At 40.6% G+C, this 18,151-nt stretch overlaps 1 protein-coding gene across 2 annotated transcripts in view; it reads right to left on the reverse strand.

Moving 5' to 3' along the window:
- Window positions 1-2,135: 2,135 nt before the first annotated feature.
- The window catches only part of LOC144729536 (solute carrier family 26 member 10-like), an 86,838-nt gene continuing 70,822 nt past the window's right edge, over window positions 2,136-18,151 (reverse strand). Inside the window, exons 15-18 of one of the 2 annotated variants that reach the window (XM_078609867.1) lie at window positions 16,450-16,589; window positions 11,138-11,192; window positions 5,332-5,441; window positions 2,136-3,673 (exon numbers count right to left, since the gene is read on the reverse strand). In XM_078609867.1, coding sequence (XP_078465993.1) covers window positions 3,626-3,673; window positions 5,332-5,441; window positions 11,138-11,192; window positions 16,450-16,589 — 353 coding nt within the window. In that variant the 3' untranslated portion in view covers window positions 2,136-3,625. Of the gene's footprint in view, window positions 3,677-5,331; window positions 5,442-11,137; window positions 11,193-16,449; window positions 16,590-18,151 lie in introns of both variants that reach the window. The other variant, XM_078609860.1, reaches the window with a different exon arrangement.

Genomic DNA, 18,151 nt, shown 5'->3' on the forward strand with positions numbered 1-18,151 from the left:
GCATCTCATAATGAGATTATATTTTATTGAACTGTTTTAACCCAGGCCGATGAAACTGTTGTATCTAAATCCAACATGTTTAATCAGATGACAATCTGGAATAAAAGAACATATATAAATGTGGGGACCATCAAAATAATTGAAGAAAATAGTTTGCCGATTAATATTTTATTTTTGGGCCAGGCCATGCAATGATCCGGCCAAATGTGTGTCGTTATGACCCTCCACCACCCAACATAGCCGATCAAATTAAAGCATTATGTAGACAAGTGTTTAATTTTGCCAATTATTTCAGCTCACCATGAGTGAAATAGCATTTCTCACAACCAATTTGTTTACGATTCAATACGTTTCACTTGAAACTACATCAAGCATCATCAGGACACGCTCAGGGAAGTGAAAAAAACAATCTAGGAAGTGGGTGTAACTTCCTAGATCTTTAATTTAGTATTCTGAATTTCTTTCATAATTTGACCTCACAACGTATGCAACTATGTTGACAACTAATAAATTATAGTTCAATAGCCTTCTTTTAGAAACGCGGTGTTTCAGAAAATGCTTAATTTCTGATTTAAATGCCTTGAAAACGTATTACTTTTATCGTGAAAATGAACTTGATGATATATGTTTACATATTAACGAAAACAAAGTGCTGTTTTGGTATACTGTATTATAAATTATGTTATTCTAACTTAAACGTATTGACAAAGTACATGCTGCATTCAACGTTGTACAATTGTGCTGAAATGGTAAAAATAAATTCCCTGAAACATCAGCGACAACTGGATCCTGTGAACTGAGGGCATTTTTGGAGAGTATTAATGTACGTCAGTATAGACCCCTACAATTGACATCCCACATCTGGAAGTTCGAGCCATATTAATTGTTAACGAAAACGATTAACATTACTTAAGCAATCACTTGATGTTAATTATTCAATAACCAATAATTACGTAAATAATTAGCCCAACTGTCACCAGGGCATAGAAACAGAGGGAGACAGGGAGGCTGAGCCACAGAGTGGAGGGAGGACAGATAGATACATAATGATACACACAGAGACAGATGCAAGGAGAGGGAGAGTGGGATAAAGTTGGAGAGAATGAGAGATAGAGACAGGCAGAGGCAGGTGGAGGCAGACGTCTTCTTATTTCGTACGGCTGCTGATGTAGAGGCAGAGCAACAACAACAATTTCACATTCGGGTGGTCAAGCCAGATAATAACCGCGTCAGGAGTCAGAGTGCATCGCTGTGATGATGTCTCCTTTGTATTTGTGGATTGAGCATTGCGTCGTTATTTGTTGTACGGTCTATTCTGGATGACCACAGTCGCACACTGAAGAGTTTTTTTTTCCATTTGTGCATCATCAGGTATCCGCATCTGCCATGGGTTGTGCAGTGGATGCGGTTTAGGGTGGACCGTGAGCGTCGCGGGTCTTTCACCACAAGGTGTTATTACTCTTTGGTTCTTTCGGTAAAGTCACGTGTGTATTGTCTTCATGTAATACTTCCTGCAGTCACGAAAGCTTCAAATCAACAAGGTGTTAGTTTGTCAGTTATTTTGAACTCCATCCAGTCTCCAAGCTTCATCGGGGTTGAACTCTCATTGTTGACTGACAGAGACCAACAGAGAGAGCGAACTAAGATACAATATGTCGTGTGTATTGTCTTCATGTAATACATATCGTAACGTTATCATTTGCAACGCTCTGTGAATCTATTGCTTACTGATGTCCTTCCCACAGCTTTTGACGAAGGCCGTTGTTGAACCAACCTGGTCAGTGTGGTTTGGTGAAGAAGGGGGGGGGGGGGTCCAGGACTGGTCTCGGTATAATTTTCCACTGATGCCAGCCGTGGGCAATGAATTGACAGATGCAAGGAGAGGGAGAGTGGTGAAAATGTCCCAAGTCACTCCAGTCCTTGTTTGAAATGTATCCTGAATCGACCAAAAACTCAAGCAGCTCATTAATGACCCCCAAGATGAGTGGAGGTGACGTCCTGTACCACCCTGCCCAGCTGCCTTGTTGATGTTTGTTTGTTGTGAAGGCAAAATAATATAATTTTAGTCAGGGTCGACATATACAGTTTAAGGAGGCAATAAACATACGAGTCCCTAGGACTGAGAGCTTCTTCCACACATGGACATTTACATTTAATGTGATTCGCGTTATGCACTCATGACATTCAATAAAAACATAGGCGTTGACAAATAGTACTACAGTAATTTTAATAACAATTGGGTTTGATTTTTGAGAAGAAAAATTACTTTAAAAAATAAGAACCTACAATATTAAACCACCATCAATGTGTTTTGAATACAACACAGCATATTTTTGAGCATATAATTATGAATGCAGTTTAATACCATAATTGGATGTTTTTATTATTAGAATAACTGAGCGCATTCATATTTAAAATTTAGATTGAAATGCTTATGAATGTTTAAAAAAATTACAAGCACGTATAATTAATTACATATCAGAGAACATTGGGAAAATATTTGACTGTTCAAAAGCTAACATTTTTAATTCATATGCGATGACCAAAATAAATTTCAGGTGAACATGAGACAATTCATCTTCTTGGTTATTTCAGTAAAGTCACGTAGAAGGGAAATAATAAAAATAAAACATAATAAAATAATTCTCACGACGTTTCGGCCACAGCGTCTGAATTCATTACATTCAGACGCTGTCTTTCCGACAGACCTGTTCTTCACCTGAGGACGGCTGCTTGCATTGTGGCCGAAACGTCGTGAGAATTATTTTATTATGTTTTATTTTTATTATTTCCCTTCTACGTGACTTTACCGAAAGAACCAAGAAGATGAATCCCTGCAGTCACGAAAGCTTTAAATCGAAACATAAGACAATTGTGTAGAAAATCCAATATTGTATTTTTATGAATTATCTGTCATAACTTTTAAATAATATATGTGCTGGTGTAATACCAGAACGCAACATATTAAGCACTGAGGAAGGAAATGCATAAATGCAACATTTCATAAACAGGATTTTATCAAGATGAATATCTTTGCAAAAAGAAGGCAAGCCGAATATTATATTTCATGCTGGCGAGTTCATACTTCAAACACTGGTATTTTCCCCACAGTTGTATCTTATTTGAATGTTATTAAATTATATTTGCACCATTATGATTTTCTGCATAAACTGCTAAACCCTGAATGACAATGGGTCATGGACCAGTTTTATTCTCATTTAACATCTGGCCCCATAATTACAACCACACCACCAACAACAAGAACAGTGGCTCAGCTGGGCTCAACGTTAACGTTAATACGTTGAGCCCAGCTTGTACTGGAGCCATGCATTGTTGCATACACCACTAATATCTGTCAAATTAAGATGTCAAAGAGTTTGCTTACAGAAACATCTTTAGGGGAATGTTAAGGGTGTTGACGGTTCTTTGACTGTAAAACGTGTCCATTAACTGAGCCCTACAATTTCTGCGGAACCCCAGCCACCGTACAGTTATACTGGATGTACATATCAACCTCTAGTTCGTATCAACAGTTCATGTATTTTATGTCAAATCACTTGCTCCGAACACAACTCCAATACCTGAAATCCTAGTCGCACTGGCTGCAGTTTCATGGACAGGCCATTTAGAAAACCGTCACATCTTCATGATGCCAGGACACCAGTGCTGCACGCTGCTGTATGAATATTAATGTGATTAGTGCGAATACCATTCAATTAACTGGTATGCAAAGTGTAACGCTTGGCTGCTTTTGTGTCATTAAGAAAAAAATACATTAATTAGTTAAATCAATTTAAAAACTTATTTTCCCCCTGTATAAATGAATCCACATCTGTTGCAGAATTTATCAAAGAAGATTGAATTGCAAGTTTTAAGGTTGCGCTTGCAATGATAATAATGTATGAACTTTCCCCAGACTCATAATTTATAGATAAGGATTAAACAGATCCAGCATCACCTTTCTAAAATATATATTCTCTTTAATAAAATTACCAACCTGTTTTACAATCCACACAACATTTAGGAATCATGTGCTGGTTCCTTGCAGTTAAAAAATTAAATAAATTTTGTTTTGGGTCAGGCGGTACTATTTTAGAAGTTAATTAAATGAGAAACAATTCAATGGTCCATGAATGAATCATGTGGAAAATTACAACACTCACAACCAACTGCTCACAGCATGCACTTACCCTCTTGGCAAAGACATACAACAACTCATCACGATTAGAATTACAGCATTGTGTTACCTGATAATGAAAGGTACCCTTAATGTGTAATCGAAATATAATTTTCCAAACATATGACCGTGATTGTAAATAAATAAATACGTCGCAAGATGATTCTAATATTTAAAGGTACGTTAAAATTGTTCTCCCGCAAGCAAGCTCTGGGGTAATTTACACACGCTGATTATTAATGATGTATTACTCTTCCTTCCTTAAAGAGTTTGTGTTGCATTTTCATCACGAGTTTGTCGATTCAATGCAAGAAATATTGTATTTTTCAGAGGTCATTGTAACTTACTCTGGATTGTACAGAAATTATTGTTGATGCACTACACTTGATAATTTTAAATATAAAAATATTAAATATAATTTAAGGGAACCACGTTTATGTTTTTATAATCTTAGCAACATTGAAGTCACGTAACAATTTTTTTGCGGGGAAAACGGCACGTCAAATTTGGAAAAATTCTGCAACATTTTTTTTCCGGATTACCAGAAATTTCAATGAGGGCCTAATTTCTTTGACTTTTCAGGTTAATTTGAAAATCAGGAACATATTCGTAGCATGCACATCCTCGTGCAACTTCACAGCGGAGATCATTGTTTTTTGGAACTCACATTTGAAATTCAGTCTGCGATAAAAATAGAGGAAATTATATTTAAACAAAATATATTATTTCAGTGACATTACACAATTCGTGGAATAGTTTCAGTTACTTAAAACGTCTACTGCAGCATAAGGCCAAACCATGTTTCGATATTACGATGCCCTTTCCCTACTAATACAGCGTTGAACTTGCTCCTACCTAAAAGTAACGGATTTGGAAAAAAAGGAAGACATTCCAAATAATCTTTGACCGTGCCTTGCACGAACCAAACAATGTGTGGACATGGATGAAATAAAATAAAACACACACGTGTGTGTCAGATGTAATGAGTTTATGTTATAATTGAATGAGCAGTGCACCCGCACAGCAATTATTTTGAAGTGGGCATGTTTTTTTTTCTCTTCAAGAGTAAACATATAAGGTTACGTTACCGCTGTTGTATTGTGTGCGTGGGGTTGGTGAATGCTGTATGCCAATGCAATTTCAGTTTTCTGTACCGTGGTTGTTGGTGTGATGGAAGCAACAGCATCGTGGAGGGTTGCAAAAATAACATCTTCGCTGAATTTCTTGTAGAAGCCGCTCTTCTCCAATGTCCCTTGAATCTCCTCTAGAAAACACACCAAAAAATGAGCTTCATTAATGCCATCTATTAGCACACAGAAGTAACCCAATACTCTGCAATTTAAAATCCCATCAATAGTGTCCGGTTGTTTGCTAATGGGGTCATGCTGGAAATCACAGCCCATTCTCTGTAGACGGCTATTTGCTATAATTACAAAGTGGAGGATAATATTACCAATTTAGATTCCTACCCAAGCATGGCCGCTCCTGTATGTGACGCTTCCTTGTTGCATTCCATTAACCATGAGCTAGACCATCATTTACCTTTACATTTCACAATAAACGGCTTTTGTGAGGAAGACATAGCAAGAAGAAGTAACTTGACTGCTTGAGAACATTAAAGGAAACTAATTACGATGGCTGAATTAATTTCAAACGTGCACACCAAATAACTGAAATAAGTATCCTATCAAAATCTCAAAATCCATTTAATCCTACATAGCATTCTTACACTCATATATTGTGTTGACAATAATCCTATTTAATTAAATGGTTCTACAATTAACTACTGCGCATTTGGTTAAATTTACATGCACACATTGGCCCTGATTAGCAAGAGTAGACATTCTAAAGGGTGCCGTTCAATGGGAAAATGCACTTGACATTTACAGGCTGTTGTTTATTTATTGTTTGTTAGGCCTTCAGTGATTTGTGAGGACGTCAGTAATTATTGTAATTATCTTATTAATTTTCACTGGTTCTTATGCAATGAATTTACGTAAAATCGTCAACAAACGTTTACATTTATGGAGTACTATAGTTAATTATTAACCCAGTTGCTCAGTGATCATTGAGCAAATGTGTATGAAGTATAATGTTATACAGTGGCCTCGATGAGTATTTGGTCAAAACGTGTGAAAAAATTATTGCTGAAAATCCAGATGCGAATCACCAGTTGTATATGTTTCAATGAACGTGCAATATCCAGCAGTGTTAATGTTTTTACAACCCTTTATTAATCCACTGTTGGATGAAGGCCTCCCCATATCTTGCTGGTCGCCAGGGGACTTGTTTGACCATACTTAACCACGTTGGTCAGTGCAGTTTGAGTAAAGGTGGGGTGCTCAGGTCCAAATCAGATTTCACTCGCCTCTGAAGTTAGTCACGGCTGGAAATAAACTCGGGTCACCGGCTATAGAGCGTGGTGCATGAACTTGCGTGCAATCACTCCACCCTGATACAAAACGTATATTTTGCTATTCCAATATTATGTAGTTTGACCACGCGACACAACTAAACAATTGAAATCGTCACGTGGTGTACTGGCGTTCCACGCGTCAATGATGGTCGTTTCAGCTCTCGCTCACCGCTGAGTTGAACAGCCAATCTCACAACCGCGTTTATCAGCACTGCTGCTTTTCTACGTTGGGCTTTCAGATGAGGTCTGCCACCAGGCGAAAAGAAAGGTGCTTTAAATGTATGTTATTCACTGAAAACTCTCTGTCAGAAACTCTGATCCCTGAGACGTTCCGTTCAGTCCCTATTGAATTGTCAGCAATTGGTTCATCATTCCAGAGTTGTGAATAAACTTGCTGATTTATATAGGCATAAACCCCCAACTCTCAAACCCTTTTACACCAAGCGCTGTGCAAGTAAACAAGACTGTGAACGAAGTGAATTCAACTCACATTATTCTTAAAACTTGTTTTTACATATGTATATCGATATCAATGGTCACACATGAAAGAAATTGACACGAGGCTGTAGGTGTCTAAAAACCATGGGCAAGGAGATGGTAAAAACACAATCCCAGCCTAACACCTCCCTCAGTCAATGCCTGCCGACGTCTGCTAACCTGCACGGAGGCACGGCGCCCATTATGCTACAATGGAGTGCACGCGCAGAATTGAAAATCGACACGAATGTGGGCCGAAGCGCCTTGCGTCACACCAACTCGTCCAAGCTAAAATATTGGGCTGTCATTGCCAAAATTATTACGCTAATCTATGGTACAAAAAAATCGCGCAAAATTTGAAGCTGAAACTATTAAAGCTACGTTTACTTTCACCAGGTAAGGACCGCCGAAGCATGTAGCTTTTTCATAAGCGACCTGATCGCAAATGATAGCTCAACGAAGTGGCTTGTCACGTGGAAATTTGATACCAGCCAAATACTCTTAACGCGTGTTTCTAAATGTGGAGGAGAAAAACCGGAAGACCCGGAGAAAAAATAACGCGACCATGGGGAGAACATACAAACTCCAAATATACAGCAGACGTCAAGAGTATGGATGAAACCCACGACCTCCTGTATACCAGGCGAGGGAGTTAACATCTCGCCACCGTGGTGCCCTAATTTGAGGGTAATCATTGTATTATTGTATCAACTAGAGGCTAGCCTGCTGTATGAATGGGGTGGCATGACAGTATAGCTGACACTTGACCCTAACCAGACATACTCACCTGACACCACTCTTCAGACATTCACCACTCACCTAACACTCACCACTGACAACTCACCCATAACTGACAGATGAAGGATCTGTCCATAATACAGCCTGTTGTTTAGCACTGCAGATGGCATCACTACACGAAGCACAATGGAGAGCTTTATTCACAAGGTGGCACGCCACTCATTGCGTCTGACATGTGGTCATAGTTGTTTGACATAGTTCAAAGGTCAAAACACGAACACTGGTCAATTCCACTACCACAAGTCTCTCATTTATTCTACTCAAAATAAGCTCATTCTTGCCCCATATACAGCAAAAATTCCTCAAGTAAGTGTTGTGACAGACTGACTGTGAAATTCATTTTCCTGTGTATGGAATATGATTGCTTGGGGGGGGGGGGGGGGAAACCTGTTTTGCACCTACATTTCCCTTAAGAAAAAGTTCAAGACAGGAAAACCCAACAATCAGGGAACGTGTTACCTCCCCATCTCTCGACTGTGCACCTGCCGCGGCGTATTGGAGCGCCTCGTCATCATCATTAGTATGTAAGCATCAGCATCAGGGGCACTTGTTTAGACGGCTTCACAGTGCCACATGCTGCCTAGCATAGGCGCAATGAGCACTGTGCCTCTCAGCGGGTTCCCGGATGGAAATAGGCACAATTCGGAGAGGTGTTAGACATTCATTGTGTACTCATTGTTTTTTTTTTCCGGTAAAGTCACGTATGTAGAAATAAAATAAAAATTTCATAAATAAAATGAAAATAAAATGAAAATAAAGCACGACGTTTCGAACGCAACACAAGCGCTCATCAGCAGGTGTGGAAATGGGGTGAAACATATAGCGAGGGAACACAGAGGGGGGACACCACGTGCATAGCACATGGAGAACGGCAAACCGCACGTAAGCAAATGCAACAAGAAGAAAAAAGTATTTTAAAAAGTATTGATAGTGTTATTTACTTCATCTGTGCCCGGAGATTGTAAACACCTGTGGGCTAGTGCCAATTGCATTTAGGTGAGGGCAGTGATATGAAATAACACTTTTTAACAATAACAGTGGAGGAGGCAGAGTGGTTCAGAGGTCAAAGCTCTGAGCAGCTACATTCTGTTGCTGAGGTTATGGGTTTGAATGCGAAAGCTGAGTTTCGACCGCAGTGCGTTAATGATCCAAGCCCGTTCACAAAATGATCGCACAAAAACACATGTCATATTGAATTTTGCTCTGGCATTTCACTAAATTTATATGATTAGTTTGACTGTCACGTGACAGACTATCTCATAGCAGAGCATATGAAAAAAGCGTGACCTTCCTACTGTGGTACAGAATAAAAAAAGAACAAAGGCCACAGGAAGATGTTTTCCTCGTGAAAAACCTCTCCTGCATTCTTTCAATGATGATAACACGCTGTATGAAAAATAAGAATAGGTTTTACCCTTTCTGACCATAAAAGAGGTGTTAAGATGTTCAAACACCAAATAGAAACCTTTTGCTATGAATCAAGTCTGCATTGACCACACGTACTTGGTGGGGAACATGCAAAACAACATGCTCTGATAATATCTGCATTGTCTTTGAAACTGATTGGCCTACACCAGAGGCAGCAGCCTTCTTTAGGGCCGAGTCTCACCAGTGTCAGACCAGAGAACACCAAAAGTTGAACGATTCAAAGACGATGCACATTTCAGAGCATTTATGGTTCGGGGTGAGCAGCTATATCATGGGACCTTTTTGAATGAAAAATAAGAATAGGTGTTACCCTCTCTGGAAATAAAACAGGTGTTAAGATGTTCAAACACCGAGATCCCATGATATGGTCACACTGCTCTCTAGGATTTCCGAACGACTCCTTTGTTTCGTGAGGCAATGCCGATCGCAGGACTGGATTTGGAAAAAAATCATTGATTTCACAGTAATAAAGCAGTGAAAGAAAAACAACAGGAGTGATGCCATTGTGTTTTAGAAAGTTGCATTCAATTTAACACGTGTATTTCCCTACAATGCTTAATGGTTGGCATAGCTGCTGATAGAAGGAGTCTATTCCCGTTTAATATAATGTAATTGACTAAGAATCGTAAGCTGGTAAAGGAGTTGTTGACAGATAAGCCGAATTTCCAAACGAACTCTCAAAAATAGATTTTCGACAGAAGGAATATTTCCTTGTAATTATGCTTGTCTGATCATGAAACAATTAATACCACCGAGAACGTATTGCTGAAATGTGCAAACCTAAGCGTGTGTGTACAGCCTTGCATGAATTTCCACTTGACTGCAAATGTCTTGAAGTTCAATTCACATTTTCTTTCATCTGCATTCTTATTTACGTGCTCCCTTCGTCAGATACACGCGGCTATATTGTCATATTTAACTAGAATTCAGGGTAAAGGTGCTCACACATAGCGTACATTGGCACACTATGAACTTCAAAACATAGTAAAGTGCATAAGACGTGTGCAATCGGTGCTTCTTGATGGTCAATGACTTTTACACATTGAAATTTTGTATAATTGTCAGGATATTTACATTCCCTTTCAAAAAACAATATGTTCTGCACTTCATTATTAGCTGCTGTATATTTCAAACAATGCTTTATGACAATTATTATCCAATTATTATTTGTGCTTGTTTATCCAGAAAACCTTTCACTGGATCTCATGACTTTCTTAGGATAATCTTGCAAAGTTCTAGCTTTTTTTTACAGCGGGTGATTGCTTTCTCGATTTCAATTGAGTAATTGGCAGGAAATGCTTAAAATTTGGAACACAACACTGGCACACAATGGCCTTCTCTTGTGAACGACGTCCCAGGATCTTGTTAACGGTTATTAGACCTGCAGTATTAATCAGGTCGGCCACTGGAAACGAACCGTGAACCTCTGCGGCAAGTGGAGACCTCACTACCGCTGAGCCGTGTCACAATTTAGGCATCATGGACACCAATATAATAAGAATTACATTTATAAAGCGCTTTTCATCAGGGATCTCCAAGCGCTGTACAGGACACAGCAGCAGCAGACACTCAGCATAAAAATAATATTATAAATGCATTTTAAGACTCATTTACTAAATGAACTACAAGTTTAATAAGGGGAAGTGTATAAAAAGGTTTTAAAGGTGCATTTTAAAAATGTCCACAGACTCAGAGATCCCTGATATCTGTTGGAAGAGCGTTCCATCACCCGCGGGCTACACGGGAAAAAGCTCGGTCACCCCAAAGACCGAAACCTCGACCTGCAGAGAAGACCTGCATCCCCAGATCTTAGGGACCTTGACGGGACATATCAGACCCACCTGAGCACCGTGCCAAAAGGACGCGTGTTCCAATATCTCTGAAATCTTCACAGACCTGCATCGGCAGAAAAAAAAAACGTGGATTAAACGCATATTATTTAAATAAGAGACATAATGTTAAAGTGTTCCATGTCATCATTAATTTAGACCTGGAACTTTAATTATTTAAGCATTCGGACAAAGTGCTGCATATACCACAACATTATTATGAGCATAAAACATTAGAGATGAATGTACACAGTTCTTTATATTATTTTGTAAATGTTTCATGAACATTGCACCCAAACACATATCATCAGGAGGGCCTGAATAACCCGAAACGATGTTGAAATGAGGACAAGTGAAGTCATTCTTCAGTTTATTTCCAAATGAGAGGAAACTGCAGAAAGCTTACAGAAAACCTTGACATCCTATAAAATATAATTACATCTCTCAGCAACATATCTCCTATACTAAATCCCACAGCACCATATTCCCTAGCTTGTGAATGTCTCACGTATGTATGTGGGACTTCTTTCGCACTGTACGTAGCCAACCGTGCTAATAGTAGGTGCTGGGGAAAGACAACAAACTAAACAAAATAATAAGTTCTCGCAAAATTAGTTTTCAATCTAGATTTGAAAGAGCATAGCTCCTGAAACTTCAGTGGCTCAAACTATAACTGGCGACATTGTGTTATATTAAAAGAAAATTCTACCCAATTCCAGTTTTGCCATCAGCGTCAGGAGATAAAGAATTCACCCGGAAATATCACAGCACAGCATTCCCCCCCCCCCCACCATATTTCAGATAACAACCGGTGGAAGATATTTTTCGCAGGACTTCTCCCGAAAAATCCTTGCAGTGGTTTGTTTACCATTTACACAGTAGGCGGTAATGTTCTCCACCTGCCATGCGATGATACTGGACTTTAGCCAAATCTATAGTAAAAACTAAATTTCACAAAAATTGATTGTTTGTTGTGCAGTCATTGGTGACTGGGTTGAGACCACCAACTCACTATACCTGTGAGGACATTGTTTAATCACTGGCGGTTCAAATCCAACATCTCAACAGTGGTGGCTCAGAACTCTGAACGCTGTCCCACGTGGTGATATGGGGAACCGGTGATTAAAAAATTACATCTCTGTATCAGCCACCAACCCAAACTAAAGGATTCTGAATTCAAAGCACAAACCACTAAGACCTACTAAAATGTAATATATATGGAAATATAGCCACCTTGGTCATTGCATTCAAATGTTTTCATGTAAAGTTAAATTCAGTACAGATAGATAATAGATCGAAGAACAAAATGGTGTTTAAACAACTCTTTGTATTCTTATTTAGTTCATGTTAAGAAGGCGTGAAGTTACAGCATTTGAAAACGCTGACAAGCACAGGAACATAGGAGTGTTTGAGGCAAGAGCAATGTCTGAGGTCACAGATCACAGAGCTGTAACTCAATTCATGGTTTTAATTTTAAACTTCCCAGAAATTATGCATGCAGTACACTTCAGGAAAACTCATTCTGTGTGATTCGTGCACAGATTTTCATTAAAAAAACTTGTGGAAGAAATGTGCACGGTGGAATTTCAAACAGCCTTTGTGATGCAAGCCCTGCCCATGGAAATGGAGGTGGCAAATCAAGATGGGCATATAATGTCCATGTGCAAATGTGCACGTCAGGTTTAGTGGCCTACGTCCACTGCAGTGCCAGTCAACAGCAAAACCCATTCCACGAAGCCCTGGTTGGGTTTCCACGGTGCTGCAACAGTGGGGCTCAGTTGCACTCGGATGGGCGTCTGTGTTTATGTTCTTATTTGTATTACGCTCGTTTACCTAGGAAACACTCAAGAGTCGCAAGACTCGTTGTTTTTTTCAGCAGGGTTCTGCTGAGTTTTCCCAGTAGGGACGAGATTGTTGTGTGCAATACCAATTGAGTAATGTTCAATCGACTTTTCAACAGTGGAATGTGTTGGCCAATACCAGCTCTTTTAGCTATGGGAGGAAACCGAAGCACCGGGAGGAGAGAGAACATAAAACAAACACTCTGCACGAAAAAGGAGCCCCGAGTCGGGAACAAAACCCAGGCCCTTCTTGCTATGAGGCACGAGTGTCACCACAGTGGAATGTAGGCGCAAACGGGCCACATGAATCTTGCGGCATGGACCCCCTCATGAGCACTCTGCACCCCTTTTTGTGGCCACGCCTTCAAATCTACGACGCTGACAGCTCACCCTTGGAATGGTGGAACTGGGAAGAGCATAATCAAGTTGTTCCGCTTTTACGTAGCTCTCCTCCCTAGGTCCACCATTGCCCCGGACACTTTGACCCAGTCTGCTATGTGGATTGAGGCTGGGTGGCCTGTGATCCCCAATCAAGGACTTGGCCCATGTTAAATAGGGAATCGTGAACCCGGGTTGACTTATCACAACAACCTGATTTGTAATTCCCCAAAAATATGGCAGGATGATGGACAAAAATTGGGCCCCCTGGACTTTAATAAAGCAGCTCGAAAGGACGGTTACCAGCCTTTTGACTGTAATAGGTGCATAATAAGAATGTTGAAATTTGCTTGGCAAAACAGGACAGTGTTCACGTTTTTATTTTAATCAGAGGTGTGGAAAGGTGCTGTGTCAGATGGAGGAGGGCAGGTTACTGAGAAAGACATTTATGTGGCACTCAAGAGGTCAGAAGCCAAGGATAACACTTATAGCCAGATGGTGCGATATTATAATAGAGCACGTGTAAGAGCAGACTGTATTTCACACGCAATAGTTGCAGGATCTGGCAGAATTTACAATCATAAATAATGCAATTTTATTCACAATATTTCACTCGACAAATGACCACGACTGCGGCGCAGAGCCAAGCTCAGTGTCGCTCGAAAGCCGGGCGACAAAAATGGGACCACTTTAGGTGTCTCTTAAAAGTCGGTGTAGATTGAATGCTGCTGAGAATGTGCAGCGGCGTTCCAGACGGCAAGGGCTACCACGGAAAAACGATGCCCGACAGTGACATCCCTGGTCCCTGGGTATAGAGATGATGTCGTGAGTCGCACCGTGGCGGGAGTTCTAATGTGAGCTGTGGTGCTGGGTGACAGGAGTGAAGAAAGAAACGGTGGGCGGCCGAAAGTGGTGGCAAAGGCAGGCAATCTTGTAGCTGCTCCTGCTGGCGATGGAAAGCCATTGGAAGGGATGGAGGGAAGTGAGGGAATCTAGCCTAGGATGACAGACATTGATGATGGCATGGGAGATATGGTTTTGCAAATGTTGGAGTTTCCTGAGGTTACTCGATGAAGATCGAATAAGGGCGGAGTGGCGAATAGTCGAGGCGAGATTCGACTATGCTGCAGGCGAGGGTATCGGCAATTTATGTGGCGATGAGTGGACGTAAATTATGGAGGGCCATGAGATCGTAGTTAGAGGATCTGGTGATGTGCTTGGTGTTGCTGTCAAAGGAAAAGGTGGAGTCAAGAGTGACTTCGAGGAGGACCTTAAAGTGGTGACAGGAAAGAGTGGTGGAGCCAGCAATGGTCTTGCTAGACGTGTGAAGGTGGTGAGATGTCGTGTGGTGACAATCAGGATGGCCTAAAATTTCTAACCATTCAAGCAGAGACCGTGTGTACCAAAACTGCTGCAAGGTGAGGTGACATCACCAGCATTGGCTATTATCACTCGATCTTGAATAGTGTGTCACAATGTCACTACTTTTAATAGCATTCTTGAGCAATTGGATAAATATAGCACAGCAAACCATTATTTTACTGACTGGTTGTCATGTGCTTATGACAATCTCTGCAAATTATGTCCAATGTGTCAAAAACACGGCTGTTGTTGTGTTGGAATGACATAATCCATGGATAATTACTGAGATGTGATTAAAAAATAATGCCCTTTCAAATGCAATTTTTGAAACCACAACCACAGATGATTAAAGAGGAAGGGCCTTTCACAAAGACAAACAAACGTCAGCATTAATAATGCGCCACATATGCGACCTTCATTAGCCACACCAACACGTGAGTGAGTGTTTCATCAGAAGGATTAGCACATTTATTTATTTATCTTGATGGAGATGGAAACACAATTCCTGCTACTCTGAAGAGTTGGGCACGAGATGGCCATCACGATATTGTCCCAGTTTCAGTTGAGCTCATCCTTGCACTCCACTGATTAGCAATGCCACGGTGATGGATGCATTTTATTTTCAGTACAAGAGCCTCGCAGAATCTCTTTTTTAAGATATAAAACATATTTCGAGTTCATTTGTCAAGCCGCAGTCCACCGATCTTGGCATGCACATCCAATATTATTATGAGTCATACATTTTAATGAGCGACGACTGTGTGAGATGGCAACGCTGCTCTTTAAGCTGTAATTTAATGTCCTTGAATTCTGTTTGAAAGCACATGCAGCTGTTGTTTGGTAGCATAAAGTGTGGTGGATTATGGACAGAATGTTTCATAGGGATTGTTGTCACGAATGACATCTTAGCGACTGCCTTGTAAGACCAATTTGGTCGCATGCCAATCTTGTGATGGCATCCTGTGATATATTGGGGGTAATTAAACGTCCCTGGCGCAACAAATTTAGTCCAAAAGGTGGGTAAACTCGCATATAATCAGAGATCTATTTGCATTGTTTCGTTAATGTAAACGTGTATCAGTCATGTACTGGAACAGACATATTATTGGATGACACTTATTTAAGCTTTAATTGAATGCTGTTTAGAAAAAAAATCACTGAATGTCTATAACTAATGAGTCAGGAGCAGAATAGTTCTTATTGACTATATAAGAACAATTATTTTCATGCAATTTATTTCTCAGTGAAAAACCCAGATGAAAAAGTATGAAATCTTATTCATATTTCATGCGGATTTCTTTCCTTGGCATTAATTGCTTTGCTTTCCATTGATATACCAGACGGTTGGTATGCATCTGCATTGCTCACTCTGAGGCCTTAGTGCAATATAATGAATTCTGCTTACTTATATTCATTAGTGTTTAGGTTGTATATCTTTTGCCCTACTACTGTTGTTTTCCCTTTATCCCCAATAAATGGAGACGTAAACCAAATATACTATGTATATTTCAGACCACTGGGTTGAATTACATGCATTTTATGGTTGTACTCTTCAAGTAAATGATATGCAGTGAGGGTTATTTAGGTTGCAGGAATCGGAGTGCCACTGATGTATAACATATTAAGCATTAATCCCAAACCGAGAACCACTTAAATACATCCAATAGCTGATGTCAGGTAAAATGCTGGTGTGTTGCGCCGCCTCGATTTGCACACATTGTACTTTATTGAGAAGTTCGTCACCTGCATTAGAGATAAGGCCCCCACCGAGTCCATGAAATTGAATCCACTGCAGTCCAGTACAATGGCCTGGAGAGGTGGACCACTCTCCGCCTGTGCCACAGGTGGCGAGCCACACGCAGAGAGCGCACCACCGACCTGACCTGTGAAGCCATCAGTGCGGTGACACATTGCGGCACAATCAGCTCGGACTCCAAAGGCACACGTTCTTTTAGTATGAGGGATATATTACCTGGAATTTTCGTCGATTACAGTGTTATTATTTCGGCGTGTAGGCTGTGCAGGTTCCACGGCGAATGTAACAATTCACATCCAATTTAGGTACAAATAATAAGTTGTACACCTCAGTTGACAATTGATCAAGTTACAATGTTTACACAAAATGTGTGTGTGTGTTCTATTGGCGGTAGTGTAGCGGTTAGCGTTGTGCTGCACGACAAACCTGGCAACCTAAGTTTGATTCCCGCTCACGACCAACACCAGTGACGATTATCCCCTAGGTCGACTCAGCCTACAAATGAGTACCTGGTGCGGTGCCCCTCGAGAGACAAAGGCGGCCGGGCGAGGTTGCTGCCCACCCAATCCCTCGTGTGCCATGGCCGGCCTTCATAAGTGCTCGCTAACAGCACTTGCCCCAACAGTCTGTTAAGGTTATACGGGGGATATTTGTCTTTGTATGGGCCCCAACAAGCGTTGGGCCTCTGCACGTCTCGTAAAAAATAGCTTCATAGCTCATCTGATTTTTCCAGGATAAATAAAGATTCTGATTAAGAGTATTTGTAGTCCAGCACATGGGCACAGCCAATGGCTGTAAAGGGTGCCCTCACCTCCACATGTTAGACATGGCAAAGTGACACTCACAACATTTGAATTCGTTCATTCAGGCATATATACATTCATTTTAAACTGAACTATAACAAGACTATTTTTTATTTTACCAGGTCAGGGCCACTGAGCTACTTAGCTCTTTTTCAGAAGCGACCTGGCCACAAATTGAAGCTCAAAGAATCGGCTCATCACGTGGACATTTATAGCAGTCAAATACTCTAAACGCATGTGTCTAAATATGGAGGGAGAAACGAGGGGACCCGGTTTAAAATACACGCAACCACGTGGAGTTGAGACATGCAAACTCCAAATGTACAGACGTCAGGGTCAGGATAGAACCCACGTCCTCCTATATACCAGGCGAGGTCGTTAACATCTCACCACCGTAGCGCCCCTTCACCACCATTCATGCATTTATTCAACCATTCATTGAAACCATCTAATCCATTCATGCATTTATCCATCCATTTATTCACGCTTTTATCCATCCATTCATCAATGTATCCAACTATTAATTTATGCCTTCATTAAGGTATTAATTAATTGATCCAATCAACAATTTATGCATTCAATCATTCATTAATTCACTCATGCAGTTATTCAGTAATTCATTCATTCCTTGCTCATGCGCTGCCTGTGTGATGAGTGCCACTTGTACAGCACCTGCTGCCCTCGCCAATGTACATGTGAATACATATGCAAATGTGTGCAAATGATATGCGTGCATGCCTCACAACTCCCCTGTGCAGTGTATAGGGTCACTGTGCGTCTGTAATTTCATCAATAACCACCAGCAACCATTTGCTTGTCAGACAACCCCACAGTGTGCCACTGGCCCAAAGTCAGTGGCGGACATTCCACACTCCCTTGGTGGAAG

The sequence above is a fragment of the Lampetra planeri genome, chromosome 2 (assembly GCF_965212315.1).
Source record: "Lampetra planeri chromosome 2, kcLamPlan1.2.h2, whole genome shotgun sequence".
Lineage (NCBI taxonomy): Eukaryota > Metazoa > Chordata > Hyperoartia > Petromyzontiformes > Petromyzontidae > Lampetra > Lampetra planeri.